Source organism: Serpula lacrymans (assembly GCF_000218685.1).
Source record: "Serpula lacrymans var. lacrymans S7.9 unplaced genomic scaffold SERLAscaffold_2, whole genome shotgun sequence".
Lineage (NCBI taxonomy): Eukaryota > Fungi > Basidiomycota > Agaricomycetes > Boletales > Serpulaceae > Serpula > Serpula lacrymans.
The window spans coordinates 614,229-634,528 of NW_006763291.1; the positions used below are offsets into that span (position 1 = coordinate 614,229).

At 45.9% G+C, this 20,300-nt stretch overlaps 5 protein-coding genes across 5 annotated transcripts; 4 read left to right on the forward strand and 1 right to left on the reverse strand.

Moving 5' to 3' along the window:
* Positions 1-268: 268 nt before the first annotated feature.
* Positions 269-796, forward strand: SERLADRAFT_377465 (uncharacterized protein; the record flags this gene model as incomplete). The annotated part of the gene is made up of 1 exon (XM_007313272.1): positions 269-796. The coding sequence occupies one exon, from the start codon at positions 305-307 to the stop codon at positions 473-475; it is 171 nt and encodes a 56-aa protein (XP_007313334.1).
* Positions 797-3,397: 2,601 nt separating this feature from the next.
* Positions 3,398-3,747, forward strand: SERLADRAFT_377467 (uncharacterized protein; the record flags this gene model as incomplete). The annotated part of the gene is made up of 1 exon (XM_007313273.1): positions 3,398-3,747. A coding segment is annotated over one exon (182 nt), but the record flags the coding sequence as incomplete, so codon positions are not given.
* Positions 3,748-12,708: 8,961 nt separating this feature from the next.
* Positions 12,709-15,087, forward strand: SERLADRAFT_456411 (uncharacterized protein; the record flags this gene model as incomplete). Its single annotated transcript, XM_007313274.1, has 9 exons — positions 12,709-13,041; positions 13,094-13,144; positions 13,201-13,317; positions 13,370-13,589; positions 13,647-13,861; positions 13,913-14,077; positions 14,132-14,794; positions 14,847-14,922; positions 14,970-15,087. 9 exons carry the CDS (start codon positions 13,006-13,008, stop codon positions 15,056-15,058), a joined length of 1,632 nt encoding a protein of 543 aa, XP_007313336.1.
* Positions 15,088-16,318: 1,231 nt separating this feature from the next.
* SERLADRAFT_433103 (uncharacterized protein) lies at positions 16,319-17,259 on the forward strand (the record flags this gene model as incomplete). Its single annotated transcript, XM_007313275.1, has 4 exons — positions 16,319-16,755; positions 16,807-17,013; positions 17,039-17,045; positions 17,101-17,259. 4 exons carry the CDS (start codon positions 16,319-16,321, stop codon positions 17,257-17,259), a joined length of 810 nt encoding a protein of 269 aa, XP_007313337.1.
* Positions 17,260-17,614: 355 nt separating this feature from the next.
* On the reverse strand, positions 17,615-20,088 carry SERLADRAFT_359312 (uncharacterized protein; the record flags this gene model as incomplete). The annotated part of the gene is made up of 11 exons (XM_007313276.1): positions 17,615-18,367; positions 18,435-18,709; positions 18,763-18,808; positions 18,873-19,079; positions 19,131-19,162; positions 19,214-19,250; positions 19,302-19,427; positions 19,480-19,539; positions 19,608-19,715; positions 19,768-19,858; positions 19,917-20,088. The coding sequence occupies 11 exons, from the start codon at positions 20,086-20,088 to the stop codon at positions 17,995-17,997; spliced, it is 1,527 nt and encodes a 508-aa protein (XP_007313338.1).
* Positions 20,089-20,300: the final 212 nt, after the last annotated feature.

Genomic DNA, 20,300 nt, shown 5'->3' on the forward strand with positions numbered 1-20,300 from the left:
CGGGAAAATAAATGGGGTATGGATGAAATGGGAAAACCAAGAGACAAGTATATTATTCGGCAAAATTCAGGACTGGCGCCAGTAAAGTCGAGGGGAGCATACAAGGCCCGCAGTGACATCAGTTGGGTCGTTGGGAGTGTTCAAAATAGATGAAAATTTGGAAAATAATATTCCAAAGGTAATCAGGACTTGGTCAAGTCGACAATATGTTGCCTGAGTGATATTTGCTGCAAGTGCAAGTGGTTCAAGGTGTTTTTTAATCCTATGGATGTAAGGACCGTTTTACTATTTTCTTATCTTTGTTATGTCTTGGTTCTCGAACGCTTTTCCCGTTACACCTCTGGCTCTAGGGCTAGAGGTATCCTTTGCCATCTTACTTCTCATAGCCCTCACAGGCTTTCTTAACCATCGCTACCACTTTATATCACAGATCAGAGACTGGGCATCGCTCCCAGCTAGCCAGCACACTGGGTAGGGACTGGTAGTAGGCATCTCGCCAACCAGCTCCAAGCCCCAGTAAAGCCTGGTAATACTAATAACGCCTTATCTAGAATCGTACCTCATCATGAGGATATGGTTCCTGACCACGCGTAACAATCTTCTATTATTAGTACAAGTCTCTCACCTGCTGATTAATCAAGTCAGAAGTCGTACGATAGTTACTCTCCCTTTTTCCTATTGGTTGATTAATTCCTCAGACCACTTTTCGTATATTCTCCTTTCGGTCTGAGGAATGGACAGTTCTCTATATAAAGACGTACCTATTCATGTATAGCTCCTTAGCTTTCTATTACTGAATTTACCCGCTTTACTCCTCAACAAGAACCGTTGAAGCTTACCTCTCAAAGTCCTCGACTCGCTATATTTCTAGCGTCTGTTGACCTCAAGCTCATTGGACCCTTACTCCCTGCAAGTGCAGAAGGAGATAGGTTTAGTTCTTGTTATAGTTTATCGTTGCCTCACAAAATAGAAAGCTCACTCTACAATCCGTTCACAGCGCACCATCTCGCTTGAACCCATTATAGCCCTAACCCACCTTTTCCTTCATCCCTCGGACGTGTTGTCATTCACCGTCCTCCTCCCCATCCAAAACAACCACTTGCCTTCTAGCTAAGCTAGCTAGTTGTCTTCTCCAACATTCCTACCCACCTCGAAGTAATACTCTTACTTGTTCTAGCTCAAGTCCTCACCCTAGCTGTCGTCTTTGATCACTTCTACAATCGTCAAACTGTCGAGCATCAGAGAGAGCCTAGTAACGGACGAAGAACGACGTTCCCTCGAGGAATTCCACCGCGCCCTCAACAACCGAGACCTCCACGTTGCAGTACCTGTCAACGTTGCCACGAACCCCCAGCCTGCCCACAGCGACACAGAAACTGAGTACTACGAAGACTCATCAGCCGCCTCTTCCCCCGTTTCTGAACTAGAAGGACTAGTTCTAGCCGTCGACGATTTAGCATTCGAAATCTCCCAACTCCGTCAATACGTCGCGCTTACTCGAGTACGCATCAGCAGCTGCTCAAACCTGCTTTTGGGAATCCGATCAAGCATCCAGAGAATTGTACAGGTTCAATTCGATACACCTAGAGCACCTATCAATCGAAGTCTACGAACAGAGGATCCTAGAACCCCCTCGTCGGAACGACAGTGAAGAAAGACGAGCCCTCAGACGACGAGTGGCGGAACATAAGACAGCTCTTCTCATACTATCCGACGGAATCTCCCCACGCATCTATCACCTCCCGAACTACGTTGAAACTCCCCAACTTGGGTTCTCACCAGAACAAGACGGGAGAGAAATCCACTACCTACTTCCCTGCGGAATCATCATCCACCGACGACCCTACTCCGCACCTTACCTAGAATTCCTTACGCCCTATCTCGAACCATCCAAAATTGACGTATACGTTACAGCGTCATTTAATCCTACCCCTCTCGAACTTCTTTTTACAAGAATTGGAATTTACGAAACCGATCTCATCAAATTCTATCGGGAAATACCATTCTTCTTCGACGTCCCCCTCACTCCCGAACAGAACGACGCCTTCAACACACGAGATTATCTTAAAGCAGGAGTCCACGTATTAGTTGTCACCCCTTTCTGCCGCGACGCAATACGAAGGATAGTAGCCTGCATATCGCAATTTCGCAAATTAGTGTTTAAAATTGGACACGAGATCCTCGAAGGAAGGAATTGGGAAAGAGAACAAAGACAGATCAGGAACGTCTGTCGATTGTTCAGAGAATACCAAAACTACGGAAAAGAAGTTTTTGATTTAGTCATCCGCCACCCCACAGATCGTTTCATCGTTACCGAGATCAACACCGAGTTCTGGGGAGTACTTATTCGAGAAAACAACAGAGTCTACTCGCAGTACAAACCAGAGTACCATCTGACCCACGGAAATTTCTCTTATATTCCTCCCGTCTCCTCGTTAATCCAAGGAAACGTTCTTATAGAAAGAACCCCCTCACCAGACGAAACAACCTCGAACTTGGACAGTAATTCTACCACTAGCTCACAGGTAGAAAGAGATTTGGAAGAAGAAGAAAATATTTTTGGATTTACTTCTAACGATTGGAGTGACGAGTTTGATTATGATTCGAACTAAATAAAACTCGTTTCAATCCTTCAAAGTGTTTTCCGAATATCGAAACCCGAGACCGTCCATAGAACCGGAGACTCCGCCCAGACAAACCCTACCGCTACCACCTACACGCCCACCTCCACCTCCAATTCCTCCAAAACCCTCATCCATGTCTAACCCCACACAGTTACACGGCAAAGTAACTCTCGCAGCAGAACCCTTCGAATTCAAAGGAGAGAAGGAACGATTCATAGCATGGCGCCAAGCACTACAGTTGTACTTAACCGCCTACGCCTCCTACTTTCCAGACGAGAAGACGAAGCTCATTTACCTCCTATCCAAAATCAGCGACCAAGGAACGTCGACAGTAAAAGCTTGGAAAGAGAACGTGCTTACCAAAGCTCTCGACGCAACTACCCCCGTATGGCCGACTCTCTCGACCGTCCTAACCGATCTAGCCCAAGTATTCGGGAATCCAAACGAAAGATCACAGGCGGTAAACGAGATCGAAACATACAGACAGGAGAACAAGCATTGCGATGAATTCTTTAGCCATTTCACAACGCTCATGGACAAGGCCGGATATGACGCTACCACTCACTTTGACGTGATCAACCGTATTCTCAAAAAGAATCTTCACTCTCGAATCTGTGATTTCGTCATCATCCAGAGAGACCTACCGAAAACATTTGCTGAGTGGAAGACGCAAGCCTACGCATGGGAGGCACGGAGAGAAGAGTTTCAGCTAGACGAAAGACGAAAGAGAGAAGTCACGCAGCCGTCGCGACCTATCTATAAACAACAGACGTATACGCACCAGCATGTGCAACAGCCGCAGCCACAGCAGATGGCGAGACCCCAGACGAATCAGTATGCAAGAAGGTTCGAGGATCAACCTCAGAGAGGTGTATTCCCCGGACAAGGCGTACCCATGGATACAGACCGACAGAGTCGGTTCAGATTATGTTACGGATGTGGCCAGCCGGGTCATATCGCAAGGAACTGCCCTCTGAAGAAAGTTGCAGCTAGAGAAGCAACCACAACCCAGGAGGAGACGAAGACGAAGGATTTTCTCGAAGGTCAGGAGTAAGCACGGACTCTCTGACCAGTAAGCACGGTTCGGAAAATGTATTTGTAACTGATAAATCAAAACATGTTTCCCAAAACCCACGTGCCAAGAAATACGCTAAGCCACATTCAGCGGAATGGTTGGCTCAACGAATTAAAGACCAGAAAGAAGAAAGAGCCAAAGCATTGGTTCGGAACTGGGCCTCACCCCAGTGTTACCCACACATCACGACGGATACAATCAATCTACTCAAGCAACACGATGAAGAGTATATCGTAGAGCAATTGAATGTGATCAAAGACTTCGCATCCCTCCCCCCATCTCATCAACGCAAACTCTCGCTACAATGTCAATTATCCACTATCGACGATCACCAGACGCATGTCATTCCAGTTTTGATAGATTCAGGATGCACAGATTCTATCATTGACGAAGCCTTTGTTCGGCAACACAACATTTCCACAAAACCACTGCCAACTCGTGTTATTGTCTCAAACGCCGATGGAACCAAGAATCGCACTGGACCTTTAACGGAATATGTGACACTTCGCCTAACTGTGGCAGGTCGCACGGAATTAATGGACTTCCTGGTCACTGGACAAAGAGAGGCCAGAATTTTATTAGGACACGACTGGCTACGACGCACGAATCCCAATATCAACTGGCAAACCAACACCATCACGTACCCTTCTGATGATACGGAGTATCACCCTGAAGACGGAGATAGAGTCATCGCTGTAGACTTACAGAGCAGGATTGACAAAATTTCCGTCGAAAGCAACGTATCTCAGACCAAAAGCCAACAGATTGCGGAAGAATCAGAACGAGCAAAGTCAACACTCACGTTCAGAGACGTCGTTCCCCCGTTTTATCATCATTTTGAGCCAGTATTCACAAAAGCGTCATTTGACAAACTACCCCCACGACGAGTCTGGGACCACGCAATTGAACTCCTACCAGAAGCCAAAGGTCTAGACTGTAAAACGTATCCACTTAACCGAGACGAACAAATTCATCTTGACGAATTCTTGAAAGAAAACCTGGAGACAGGGAGGATCAGAGTATCGAAATCCCCTTACGCATCCCCGTTCTTCTTTATCAAGAAAAAAGACGGATCTCTCAGACCGGTACAAGACTATCGGAAACTCAACGCACTTACGATTAAAAACCGATATACGTTACCCCTCATTTCAGAATTGATAAACCGACTCAAAGGAGCAAGATTCTTCACCAAGCTGGATGTCCGTTGGGGATATAATAATGTTCGGATCAAAGAAGGAGATGAGCACAAGGCCGCCTTCAGAACTAACAGAGGACTGTTCGAACCTCTGGTTATGTTCTTCGGACTCACGAACTCCCCAGCCACCTTTCAAACAATGATGGACCGACTTCTCAGAGACCTAATCAACGAAGGATCAGTTATCGTATACCTCGACGACATCATGATATTCACCGACTCGTTAGAAGAACACAGGAAGATCGTATCCAAAGTTCTTCAGATACTCGCAGACAATCAATTATATCTCAAGCCAGAGAAATGCGAGTTTGAGAAGAAAGAAGTCGAATATCTGGGAATGATCATCTCCCATGATACGATTCGTATGGACCCGCTAAAAGTACAGGCAGTTGCAGAATGGCCGATACCACGAACAAAGAAGGAGTTACAGTCATTCCTAGGGTTTTCAAACTTTTACAGACGATTCATCAGGGACTATGGAAAGATTGCCAAACCACTGACGATCCTCACCGGAAAGGTAGATTGGGAGTGGGCTGAAGACCAACAACGAGCGTTCGACGTTCTCAAAAAGACAATCACCACTTCGCCCACACTCGCAATCCCTAACGACGAAGATCCATTCAAAGTTGAATGCGACGCCTCTAACTATGCCACAGGAGCGGTGTTATCCCAGCAGCAAGAAGGGAAATGGAGACCGGTCGCATTCCTATCAAAGTCGATGAACCCTGCAGAGAGAAATTACGCTATCTGGGATAAAGAGATGCTAGCGGTAATGCATGCGTTGGAAGAATGGCGACACCTCCTCATGGGAGCTAAACACCAGTTCACCATATTCACCGACCATCAGAACCTCACCTACTTCAGAGATCCCCAGAAAGTAAACAGACGACAAGCTAGGTGGATGGACACACTAGCGAGATACGATTTCAAGTTAGAGCATGTGAAAGGCTCGGCGAACACGAAAGCGGACCTACTTAGTCGAAGAGTAGACCATCCGAGAGGCGAGAGAGACAACGAAGGACAGGTCCTTCTACCTCAGCTCGCGGAAGCAAATATTTATACTATGGAGGACGTGTTAGAAGAACACTACCTGGACGAACTGCTAGCTTCGCAGCACAAACTAGACGATTATGTAGTAAGGAAGTTGAAAGAAGATCCAGAGGTTTGGAAGAAACGAGACGGAATCGTCTGGATAGGAAATGAGAAAGAAGACGAGTTGACGTTAGGATCCTTCAAAAACAAGATCTACGTACCTCAGGACCCAAAGTTGAGGGCACGTATTATCGAAGAAGAACATGACACGAGCCTCAGCGGACACCCAGGAGAAAGAAAGACGCACGAAGGAGTAAACCGATCATTCTGGTGGCCTAGCCTCAGGAGAGATATCAGGAAATATGTCACAGGATGCGAGATATGTCAGAGAACAAAGTCGCATCGTCAAAAACCGCATGCTCCCCTCCATCCAAATCCGATCCCTGACCGTCCTTGGCAGATAATCACGACGGATCTCATCGGAGCGTTACCAGAGTCAAACGGATACAACGCTATCCAGGTTTTTGTTGACAGATTCTCGAAAATGGCTCACTTCGTACCAACGCACGTTACTCTCGATTCGTTAGGCTACGCCAAACAACTACGAGATTCGGTCATACGACTACACGGCATCCCGGAAAAAATTATATCGGATAGAGGACCTCAATTCATGTCAAACTTCACCAAGGACTTCTATCAAACCCTTGGGATCGAACCCGGTCTGTCAACAGGTTACCATCCCCAAACTGATGGGCAGTCCGAACGAATCAATCAAGACCTGGAACATTACCTACGCACGTTCATTAATCACCGACAAGACGACTGGGCTGATTGGCTAGCCATTGCCGAGTTCACGTACAACAATCATCTTCACTCCGCGACCAATCAGACCCCCTTCTTTGTAAATTATGGTTCTCACCCTCGTAAAGGGACCGGTCAGAAGCCTTCAGGGCGCTCGCAAGCCGCCGAAGATTTCGCAACCTCTATGGCGAAACTACACGAGCAAACTAGGCAATCATTATTACTCGCTAATCAAAACCTCAAAAAGTACTATGACCGAAAACGCACGGAAGCACGGGAATATCACAAAGGGGATAAGGTGTGGTTAGAAGGAACTCATATCTCCACCGATCGTCCGATGAAGAAGTTAGATGACAAGCAATTTGGCCCATTTACGGTAAAGGCAAAGGTCGGCCCATCCGCTTATCTCCTTGACGTTCCTAGATCCTGGAAGGCGATCCATCCCGTATTCAACGAAATCCTCTTATCACCATATCACACGCCGGAGTTCCCCAATCAACCTCGTACCTCGAAACCTCCGCCGATCCAAGTTGATGGCGCAGTCGAATACGAAGCCGAAGAAATCATCGCTTCTCGGCCCACTAAACTCAAAGGGGCTAAGCTCGATTACTTCGTCCATTGGAAGGGATACCCGATCACGGAGAGGACGTGGGAACCCGACCACCATTTGAAAAATTCCCCTTCACTTATTGCCACCTTCCACCGCAAACACCCTGCCGCCCCACGTGTCATCGCCTCTGCCGCTTTACGATTTCGTCCATACGAAAATTTCACTACAACAACCGAAAAACCCCGCCTTTTCGACTGGATCACAAACCGCTTCACGGATTGCGGCGCTAAGATTCTTGGGACAAGAATATAAAAGGGGGGGGTAATGTAAGGACCGTTTTACTATTTTCTTATCTTTGTTATGTCTTGGTTTTCGAACGCTTTTCCCGTTACACCTCTGGCTCTAGGGCTAGAGGTATCCTTTGCCATCTTACTTCTCATAGCCCTCACAGGCTTTCTTAACCATCGCTACCACTTTATATCACAGATCAGAGACTGGGCATCGCTCCCAGCTAGCCAGCACACTGGGTAGGGACTGGTAGTAGGCATCTCGCCAACCAGCTCCAAGCCCCAGTAAAGCCTGGTAATACTAATAACGCCTTATCTAGAATCGTACCTCATCATGAGGATATGGTTCCTGACCACGCGTAACAATCTTCTATTAGTACAAGTCTCTCACCTGCTGATTAATCAAGTCAGAAGTCGTACGATAGTTACTCTCCCTTTTTCCTATTGGTTGATTAATTCCTCAGACCACTTTTCGTATATTCTCCTTTCGGTCTGAGGAATGGACAGTTCTCTATATAAAGACGTACCTATTCATGTATAGCTCCTTAGCTTTCTATTACTGAATTTACCCGCTTTACTCCTCAACAAGAACCGTTGAAGCTTACCTCTCAAAGTCCTCGACTCGCTATATTTCTAGCGTCTGTTGACCTCAAGCTCATTGGACCCTTACTCCCTGCAAGCGCAGAAGGAGATAGGTTTAGTTCTTGTTATAGTTTATCGTTGCCTCACAGTCGTAGGTACGATAGAACGTGAGTGTGAAGAGAGAATAAGAAGAAAAAGGATAAAAGTAATAAGACACCTGCTGTAATCTCTAGTCCAAGGGCAAGAGGAGTGACGGGGATCGAGTCTGCTAACCACGACATGACGGGAATGCGATAAGAAAAATCGATTCCTCACATTAGCTCCCCTTTTATAAGACTCGTGTCCTCATGAGTCCGGATGCGGCACTCTGGAACTTGTTACTAATCCAATCAAAAAGCATCGGAGGTTTAGAAGTGGCGGTGTAGTTTTTGTAAGGACGGAAGTGAAGAGAAGCGGTAATAATCCGAGGGGCGGCTGGATTTGTTTTGTGGAAAGTGGCGAGTAAATTAGCGACATGTGTAAGATTGGTGTCGGGTTCCCAAGTGCGTTCGGAGACTGGATAACCATGCCAGTGAATTAGGTAGTCGAGCTTACTACCTTTCAATTTAGTAGGTCTGGAAGCGATTATACTCTCTACTTCGTATTTGTCTATTCCCTCCACAATCTCGGGTGGTGGTCGTGAGGAAATTGATTGATTGAGGAATTTGGGAGCGTGGTATGGTGAGAGGATGGCTTCGTTGAACACGGGATGAATAGACTTCCAGCTCTTAGGGATATCGAGTTGATAGGCTGAGGGTCCGACCTTTTGGATGATTTTGAAAGGCCCGAAACATTTATCGTCTAATTTCTTCATTGGTCTATCCGTTGTGATGTTATGTCCTTCTAACCAGACTTTATCGCCAGTTTGATATTCCCGGGAGGGGGATTTCTTACGGTCGTAATACTTCTTCAGATTCTCGTTTGCTACAAGAAGGGAGGATTTCGTGATGTCGTGGAGTTTTTTCATTTGTTCGCCAAATTCTGCTGCAGAAGCGGATTGAGGGGATGGTGTGGTGGTAATATTCGTTCTTGGGTGTAACCCATAGTTCAAAAAGAAAGGTGTTTGATTCATTGCGGTGTGGAGATGGTTGTTGTATGTAAACTCAGCAATGGAAAGCCAGTCTGCCCAATCATTTTGTTGATGATTTACAAAAACGCGGAGGTAGTGCTCTAGATCCTGGTTGATCCGTTCGGACTGTCCGTCTGTTTGAGGGTTATAGCCTGTAGAGAGGCCTGGTGTTATCCCCATTAGGTCGTAAAAGTCTTTCGTGAATCGAGACATGAATTGAGGACCTCGATCGGAGATGATCTTTTCAGGGATTCCGTGGAGTCGTATTACATTATCTCGGAGTTGACGTGCATAACCGGCAGAGTCGAGAGTAACAAAGGTGGGGACGAAATGGGCCATTTTACTAAATTGGTCAACAAAGACCTGAACGGTGGTGTAGCCCTTGGACTCCGGTAATGCGCCTATGAGATCGGTGGTGATAATCTGCCAAGGCCGATCTGGTATCGGGTTTGGGTGTAGAGGGGCGTTAGGCTTCGTCCGATGTGCCTTGGTGCGTTGACAACCCTCGCACCCTCGTACATATCGTCTGATATCTGTACGGAGACTCGGCCACCAGAGCTCTCGGTTTACTCGTTCAAACATTGTTCTTTCTCCTGGATGTCCAGCCAGGACTTCGTCATGATGATCTTTCAATATTTGCGCCCGTAATTTGTGGTTTTGGGGAATGTATACGCGGTCAGCTAATGGGATCGGGTAGGAACTTGTCGCGGATTCTCTCTTAATCCAAACGATCCTATCTTTTATCTTCCAGGTATCCGACTTCTCTTTCAAGTTCTTCTTTACTACGTTGTCTTGTTTCTGGAAGTTTTGATGTATATCTGGTAGGTATCCTTCGTTGGTGTCAAGTACTTCAAAATGTACGTCTGGGAGAAGTGTCTGATTTTCGTTATCGTTTGCGCCTTTAGGATGATTGATTCGTCTGCTTAACAGGTCAGCTTTTGTATTTTGATTTCCTTTGACGTGTTCCATTTTGAAATTATAATCTGCAAGCTGAGACGACCATCGAGCTTGGCGTCGATTGTATTTCTGAGGTTGACGGAAGTAAAGGAGGTTTTGGTGGTCTGTGAAGATAGTGAAGGGGTGTTTCGATCCTACAAGGTGATGTTGCCATTCATCTAGCGCCGTCATAACTGCGAGCATCTCTTTATCGTAAATTTCATAGTTTTGTTCTGCAGGGGTAAGGGCTTTCGAGAGGAATGCTATGGGTCTGAATTTATCGTTTTGTTTCTGGGATAGGACGGCTCCTACAGCAAAGTCAGAGGCGTCGGTTTCTAGTTTGAACGGGTCGTCGTCGTTTGGTATAGCAAGGGTGGGTGCAGTAGTAAGCGTTGTCTATGATGAGAACTGCTGTTAGAAAACCACACACAAAAACAAACTAACACACAATCCTCCCAGATTCCACGGAACTTGTTTATGGGCTTTGCCTCCTAGAACAGTGGAGTGGTCTGGTTGTTCGTGGGGTGGTATGTATAAAGATCCTTCAAAGTAAAACCCAGAGGTGTATGAGTGTGGGTTTTGAGGAGGAGGGATAGTTGAATTTATAGAAGATAGGGGCTTAGTGACAAGTATAGATGAGCACTACCTTGCTAATGGTAGCACAAGGTAGGTTTGAGAACGACGAGGATGAAGAGGTGACAAAGTTCCCAGTGATAGCAGGCTCCTGACGCACAAACTGTAGTGCTCAGAAGGACTCTAATCGAAAGGGATAACAATGACTTCAAAAGTGGGAAGTGACGATGACAGCAATTAACAGTGGTAGCAGTGGGAAGTGTTGTGACCACACTGGATCACAAGTAGCAGAGAGTAGTGAACTTGAGATTAGAGAAGAAGTCTGGATTGGAGTTCTTGTTTTTTTTACAAGGTAAAATACAGGGGTTTATATAGTAAAAGAAAAGTAGGCTATGCACAGTATAGCTGTGCAAAAAGAATGAGAAAGAATATGAAGGAAGGAATGTACACTGACGAATCCTGCGTAGGTAGTACAGGATAAGATTGTCAAAAAAAGGAAAAGAAAGGGATAGAACAATAAATGCTGTGAGTAATGTCACAGGTTTGTACAGCCATAGAGTAAAGTCCAATAGCAAAAAGAGAGCAGGAAAATCATGATGTCATGGGAAGATGCAGTAAAAAAAGGGCAAGGCAAAACACTATCAGTATCAACACAGTTCCTTTATTGTCAGTCAGGCATTCTAAAAAAATATGTGTCCATAAAAATGATTCAAAAATCAATAATAATCGCACTGTAAATGAATGTTCTGCTGAAGAAAAAGAAACTGGAGCCACCGGTCCACCACCTAGTCCAAATCCGACAGTTCCATGGCCTTACCAATAGACTGGTTGTGTTGGACCACCTGATCAAACAAGGGAGGGAGAGGAGTAGTTCCAATTTGGAATAAGTGAGTCCCAGGCAGCGTGTGGTAGGTGTAGCTGTAGCGAAGACGATGGACAAAAGATAAGTGTACCCAAGTGAATGGGACAGTGATGAACATGGGCGACGCAAGGGGATGAACCTTCTCCAGCTCAAAAACTACCCACCCACGCTCCAACCAGGCAAGACGAGCGACCGATGTTTTGATAGTATATGATGGTAGATCGATGTCATAAAGATGGACCTGTTGCCCTATTTGAACCGGCCGCCGGGGCTTTGCTGATATCAGCAGTGGCACGTGGTAGTCTACAGATCGGCGATGGAAGCGGATAGGAAGTGGTGACATCAGAAATGGTGGGGGTGCAAATAAGATGAGGAGGAGGAGGGTGGAGGTGACAAAAAAGTGGATTAGAATGGGAATCCAGAAACGACCGTCAGGTGAGAATAAAAAGGAGAGGAAGGGGCCCATGGTGGGGCTAGGCAAAGGAAGGAGAGTAAGGGAAACAACAAAAGCGAGGGCGCAATGCAATGTGTAGCCAGTGGCGACGCGAAAATTTGCCGAAATGCGGAAAGTACCGGATGGAAAAGCAAAGGTGAGCGTGACTGGATTGCCTAATAGAGGTGGTGCTGATCAACCACAAGTTCGAAAAGGGCAATATTAATTACTATTCCACGTGGCACTGTGCCTGTGTGGCGCAAAGGCGAGTCTTTTTGAATATTCGCTTCGTTATTGACACCTGTCCATGCTACCAATCAACTTTGGTGCATGACAGCGAGGCTAGGTAAACCAAGTGGTGAAAATCCAAAAGGAAGTAAGTTCGTGCCAGCTCTTCTGTCAGACTCGAGATTATATACAAAGAATGCATGAGGAGAAGGGGCAGCAAACACAATACAAGCTTTTTGCGGTATGAAAGCCATGCAGTTAAGTCACAGCAATGGTGAACGTGTTGATGACAATCTCATTGATCTCCGATCAGGCTGCATGAGCACCTTACACATATGTGATTACTCAGACATAGTGCCGTCTCAAGTACCATACACGTGATCCAGTGCCCCAGAGTGCCACGGAGGCACCTTGGGCACTCTGATACTAGGCACTGTTCTTGAAGGCACGGCTCACCCAACACTGTTGTGACCACCACAGAATCCGAGTCAGCCAGCGCACTGAGTACTGTCACACTATACACCATTCTCAGCAGATACGATCTTTTTTTTATCTCCCAGCTCTTGCGTGCGAAAAGCAAGTCTCATACACATTCACATTACAAGTCGTGACGTCGAGGATCACTACCCTGGCAAACTGCAGGAACTTCAATACACTAGTTTTTGCCGTGAACTAGAATATCTTAGGTTCGCTTGGAGATCATTCTAAGTGGAAAAACAATGGACATGGAGGAGGAACCTCTCGAGCTAGGGCCGGTAAGTAGGATGTCTCAAACATGGCTGACTATCGTCCTAACTCAATTCACAGAACACGGAATTTCTTCAAGCTCTGCACTTGTCTCCCGACATCCATGATAAGGCATACTTGCCTTCATTACCATCGAAGTTCCAGCTTATCTAAATGGCATTGCATAGGATGTCCGTGGTATACTCATGCCAATGATTTTGTCGGCAATTTACGACGACAATCCAGTGTTATCCCTTGATAAAATATGGATAGCTGTAGAAGATAACGATGGCCATACGTACTTGGTTAGTTTTGGCATATTAGCGTTTCTTTCTTGCTACCCTAATCACTATCCAGGACCCGCTTGATGTTTTAGGCCATCTAATCGCCTGTCCTCGGCAAGGGGCAGATGATTTTATGTACTTTCTAGGTGCGCACTTTAGCCCAAAGGAAGTTATACTGGCGATGCAAGAATACGTTGAGCGCATGAAAATCGGCTTTCACGAAGATAATGCCGAAGAAAACCAGTTAGCACCAGCAGCGCAACTCGCCAACGTGGCTCTTGTGTATAATGTTTGTACGTGTCTCTACGATGTGCACAGTATATGCGTCTTATATATGAAATCCCATAAAGCTATATTTCGATTAGTGTTGAAGAAGAAATCACCATACGAAACTATATTCCCATTATTGTCTGAGCTCACATCGGTAGTCAATCTAGTGGGCGGACGTGCTGCCAAAGTTGATGGCCGGAATTTGATAAGGGAGATAAGTAACCTAGCATCTTCCACGCACAGATGGGTAGTTCGGAGTTCTAACAAACATCCTGAAGATATCCAGAATACCAATGTGAGCTATCTTTCGGTTTATTCCTCTCGATGTAAGTTAAAGTAAAAGCAGGACCTTCTTGGAAAGCTAATTGATACATCTATCCAATCATGTGCATCATGTATCCAATCATCACTTGCTGCTAGGTCTTTCGAGGCTCATTTCCCTCGACTTGTTGTGACTTCCTATGTAAGTCCAGATTGGAATAATGGACAAGCAGTTATTTTTTCTGCAATGGTATGCGGTTTTCGTTTTGATGTACGAAAGTCGCTTTTCATCATAGTACTACAGAAAATTTTGGTTATCCTGGGAATCGAGCCTGAAATTATTTGGAACCCACCTACTATCAGCAACCTCGTTTATCTCGCGCACTCCCCACATCCGTTAGCGGATCCACTCCAGCTTTTGAATAAAATCTTGCCTGTTCTCATATCATCCCTACAAATGAATGTGGCATTGGACGAATGTCTTTACCTTCTCCTAGATTGCCTAACACGGATGTCGGCCGCTGTGGATCTCCCAGACGAGGTTGTGATACCGCTTTGCGATACACTCCCAGCGTTGGCCAGTGGTCATCCAGATGCCTTCATTAGACACATTACGTTCCGCCTCCTCTCACTGGTTCTTGCACTGTCCTCTCCTCCATTACGCCTTCAGATTCTTCGGGAGCTGACTTCGGAGCTCAGTCCACCTCAGATGCGTGCCTCTGCTATCGGCTTGGTGAAAGAAGCGATGATGGAGGCCTTAGGATCACCTGCTGCGAAGGGCGCAAACATTTTTGCTTCTCCTCTTCTCTTACAGGCCTTCGGTCCCATCCTTTTTAGAACCAGCCCTCCTTACTTCTTCTCAAGTATTCACTCACTTGATGACATCCGAGAGTCCTTGGAACCGGCCCGTTTGGTTGAATGTCTTTCACTGTATTATGTGCTGCTGCAAAGAGATACAGAAAACAAGGTTCACTCTCTACTCGATTTCATTGAAAATATTGACTGATTGTATTTTCAAGACGGGCGTGCGAGATCGCGATCAAATCTCTAGCGTCAAATCGTCATTACTGAAACCACTCAGCCTCTTTTTGGAGCGTAAGTCATGCTTCTCCTCTAAAAGCAGCTATTCATAGTATATTCAGAGAACGAACGAACTGTGGTTCAGCTAATAGCCCTCAGGGTTAGTCTCGACAGAGTTGATGATGCTTTAGAAAAAATCGAAAAATCTTGAGCCAAGAAATCGAATATGCTTTCTCCCTGCCAGACCCTGCATCTGAGTCGTGCTGCCAATTTGTTGATTATGAGTTTTCATTATGCGCCACTAACACAACACATGATATTTGTTGTAAGGTGAGTTCAGCAGTAGTTGTAGTATGGCGGGTCGTAATTTATTCATACCTTCTCCACCCAAATTTGGAGTTTAATGTCCAAACCATCATCGAGACGTATCTCATATCAGATGGGAGAGGAGAAGACAGCAAACCGACTGTGCTACCAGCTTGTCTACCGATGACCAGGCACCATGAACTTGAATATCCTCAAGTTTCCTGTGTCGTGTGAATGGACTGGTTCACATGCAATCTGGGGATTAGGGATGTTGCACAATATCTCATAGTCAGCTGAGTATCGACGGTGAAGAACTTGTGCCATGCTCAAAGTAGATTTATTCAATCGACATCCTCTCCCCACTCTGACTGAAGCTGACATCTACGATAACCAAGTTAATAATCGTCAAGTTATATCTCACTTTCATGGGTTCTTCCAAGCAACCTGTAATACCTCCAATGTCTTGCATGACTGTAGAGGATTGCAAAGATCCCATACATTTGTTCTTCGAGGACTTTGATTACGATTTCAAGTGAGTGTTTCTAAGCTGGTCTCATTCTCTTATGCAAATGACCCAATCGACATAAAGTGCAATTTTTCGGCAAATTGATGGTGCTTCATGACTGTGGTATACGGTATCACGACATACTCAAGAGAAACGTAGCATGACACCCTTGCGATGAACAAAATATTTGATAGTATCTCATGGGACCTTCCCTTGATACAAAGAGGCGACATAACGCCTTGATGGGAATGTAAGTCTAATGCTACTAAGTAGTACTTACTACTGCATGCCCACACAATGGTAGTCTCCCGTAGACAGTCCAAAAGATTCAAAGGGAGACGGTTGTTCCTCCTTAACAATAGTCCAATGGCAGTCCGAGTCGGCTCTGAGAAGCTGTCCATCATACAAGATCATGTGATCGTATGATTTGCTACTCGTTACAGCTAAAAGGCTGACCAGCGTTGACCTAGAAGCCAAAAGTTTGTCAAGGTGGGTCCACTTTCATGGTTGGTGGCTCATTAGTGCGGCCACCGCAATTCACCTAATAATCGGCAGAATGTCATCCCTCAATTTTAATTTTAATGGAAAAGCTCTTAGTACAACATGCATAAACCTCACTTCGCTTTATTTCAAGCCTGAAGCCAGCCACATTCCCCTACAATGTCTCAGCTCATCATCGAACCCTATCTCATACTAGGAGAAGAAGACGCACCCGCCGTCCTACCCCGTCTACCCGTACCTGGCACACCTGGCGCACCTTCCGATTCCCTCTTTCACGTGAAGGAGTGGGTTCATATGTATGCTGGAGACGCTACGAGCTGTACAATACTTCGGGGGAAAATGAGTATTGATGGCCAGGAGCTCATTCCTTGCATATTGAAAGTAGATCTGTTTGACCAGCATCCTCGCTCTCTCCTGACCGAAGCTAGTGTTTATGAAAACCAAGCGAAAAGCCTTCAAGGAAACGTTGTCCCTCGCTTTTACGGGCTCTTCCAAGGTCAAGTGTCTCCTGGATATCTGCCATCAACCTGCATGGTCCTGGAGGACTGTGGAGATCACATGAGGAGTTCTTTCCCAGATTCCGACAATGACCTTATGTAAACTCGTTCAAAATATTTCGTTTCAAATGGCTAACTGAAATGGCGCAGTTCAAAGCTCCTCGACAAATTCAAGTTGTTCCATGACGCTGGTCTACAACACAATGCGATCTCTGAGCGGAACGTAACCGTCAAGAACGGAGAGCCATACATAATCGATCTCAAGCTCTCAAGGCCACACAGATGCGATCGCATACCCATCGAACATGGTGCCAGTACCCCGGACGAATATAAATATGGCTGTTGGGAGCTCTATGAGTTCATCTGTATTTTTGACTACTAGGACCCAGGTATATTCTAAGCCATTACTTCTAATACGATACAATGCTGACCAGATCGTTCTAGATTTTGTCATGTTTTATGGATCACGACTACCTAAGGGTATCATTACGACTCGAAGAACTAGTAGAAATGATATGGGACAAGAGCATTTTGAGGGATCCGGTTAGGCGCAAGCAAATATTGGAAGAAGCTGTTGTCAAGTTATTCGCTCCTAGGAAATGAATCACGAATTGTCTCGAACGGTGACTAGATGTAAGACCGACTGTATGTAAATCGAGGCTAATCGAGATTGTGCAAATACCCCTCATATCAGCAAGTTAGTGCGGTTAGTGTGCAGTTGCATCACACTCTCATAATTATAATGTACGTATAATCTATGATTCGCCTCTCAAGATCAGAATTATATCCATCATTGACCTGTAAGAAGTCCAACAGTTCCACGGTTCTTTCACATCACCGCCCAAACTAGCCTGGGTTTACTTCCGACGGTTCGCATGAGAATGGACATAGCAGTTGTTGTCCCTGCCGTATCAGCATCCACCAAGCATGCGGTAACCAACTTCGAAACAACATGTCAATCAAACACAACGACCGAATGATCGGCTACAGTAAAATTCGTCATTAAGACGCAAACTCTATGTCAGTACAAACTTCTCTCGTACATTATATCGTATCTCTAGCTACGAGTATTGCAGTTAATTGAAGCGACGTGAATAGATGTGAATAGTATGAACGAATGGGACTAGGAAAGTCATGGAGCCTGAGTGGTGCAAAAAAGGTATCCAAGAAAAGTTATATAATCAAAAGTCCAAGATCCCTTCCAAGTGAGCACACTTTTACATACCGAAAGATCCGAGTTTCGACCCAATAGCGGATCAGGTGTACAATATATCCAGGTACAGATAGCGGAGAGAGCTAGATAGAATAAGTATAGAAGGCCCACGTTCAGGTGTTGAGTCATTCGATCTTCTGATATTTGAGCTCAAGGTGCCTCAGCGGTACGTACAGCACCGCCGCCAGAGGGAAAGCAATCTCGAACCCGATGTCACCGGTCAATGCACCAATAGGACCGATGAACCACACCTGGTTCATCGAGGGTATGATCAGACCGAAAGCCAGAACGCCTGCAAGGAGCCCAGCGCCCCATGGTAGACGCCGCGGAACGTTCCAATCGTTGATATTATAAGTTGAAAAATCGCCACGGCGGAAATAATGGTGCTCTATGAGGAGAACGGCACCGTATGCACTGGCCCAGTAGCCAATGAGACTGAGGAAATCAGTCAATGCAGAGTAGAACCTATGTGCTCCGACGATAGAGAGTGGGAGTGCACTACAAGTTTTCAGTAAATCGTGAGAAATCAACTTCAACCGGAAAGCTGATAGCGAAACCAACGCACATTGCAGTCCCGACGATCGAGAATACATATCTTGGAACCCGTGCCAGTACAGGGAGGCATACCTGGAAATTGAAGCAGATGGAATAGAGCGTGGCTGCAATGTTTCCCGTGACACTGAGACTGAGTAACACGGTGAGGAATTTCCCGAAGTTGCCAAGGGGGCTCAGTATAGCTTCAAGTAGGCCGCCGACATTGCCGTTGGCATACCCGGCATTCCATGAAGGTACCGACGGTGCTGCGATCGCACAGGCAGCACCGAGACATTCAAGAGGGATCTAGATAATGCGTTGAGCCCAGATCAGAAATCAGAATAGAGATATATCCTTACGATGGGAATAAGATAGCCAAGGTAAGAGTAGAAGAATATTTTTGTCCTGTGAATGTGAATGCTGTCAGGAACACTGCACGTCATGTGATTGACAGGCGCAATAAAATAACCTTGATACATCTGGCTCGAAATAGTTTGAAAAATCGGACGCCATTGCGGAATAGGTGATAACGAAACCGGCTATGGTGGACGCAAAGCCCAAAACAGTTACGGCCGTGGCAGGTACCGCAGCGGGAGGATTGCCGAGGTGTTTTCCACCCACACCAAGTGCGATGATAAAAGTGACAAGCACTGGAAACCAGGCCACCCGTTCATACCTAGTAATAGGGGTTTAACACAGTTCATGACCACAAATGAAATCAATGTACCAAGTGAGAACTTTGAAGCCACAGAAGGAAATCTGATGTGAGGGGGATCAGATGTTGAACATGAACGCGCGGTAGTTGCTTACCAAGAGCGATATTACACCAATAATTACGATACCGACGCTGTCAAAATAGGCGTTAATCATGTTTATAAGCAGGTATCAGTTCACATACCTCCAGCTCATATCACCATTGGGAGAAACGCTGGAAAGTGCCTGTCCTCCGAGTATGCAATTCAAGATGTTGAAACCACACAACCCGATCAAGTTAAGAATGGCAGGTATGATAATGCCATAATAACTTGAAAGATATCAGTATGTAAAGTGATGTTGAAACGCGTCGAAACACGCACCCGAAGCTGTAGCGCGAGTGGATCATCTGCCGCATTCCCGTTCTCGGTCCCCATGTGCTGCTGTAAAGAGGGGGAAATGAAAAGAGATGAATAGAGGGTATAAATAGATATCAAAACGTCGCTCGTACAGGTAAGCTGGGAGCGCGCAACACAACATATTAAAGAATAATATAACGAGACACGATGCAGTGAGGTCCAATCCGAAGGCGGCAGGACCCAATGTGCCGGTAGAAAACCTGATTGGAACATGTCAGCGGGATCTGTGGTTGAGTCGATGAGGATACTGACGAGAGGATGTTGAAGTTCATGGAGAACCAAACGAAAAAGATCTTGGAGAAATGTGTCTCTGTCCGTTCCTCAAGTGGTACCGGTACGGTTCCTGACATAAGAGATAAACATATCAGAACGTGGGGGAAAGGGGGGACGAAAGGGCCTACCTCGCGCTTCCACACCCCAGCTCAAGAGCTTTTTGGCCAGTGGAAATGATGCCCACGAGTGACCGACGGTTGGCGAAGCTATAGTTGGGACTTCATGGGCCGGGGAGTCTGAGCGCAACGCCGAATCCTTCTCGATGTCGACGGAGCGCTTGTCGTGGTGCTGGTCAGACATCTTGGACGGAGGGGGGAAGGGGAACGGAAATGTTGATGGGTGGAAGTGGGATATAAGTACCCAATTCCATTTATCTGGGCAAATCCGGATGAGGCACAAGTGGTAACGACTTCCCAAAAATCATCTCGGATGAAAAATCACCTCGCCAACTTTTGCTTATCGCATCTATGTTTAGCTTCAGATCACACTTGCCGATCTCGAGCACGTGATAC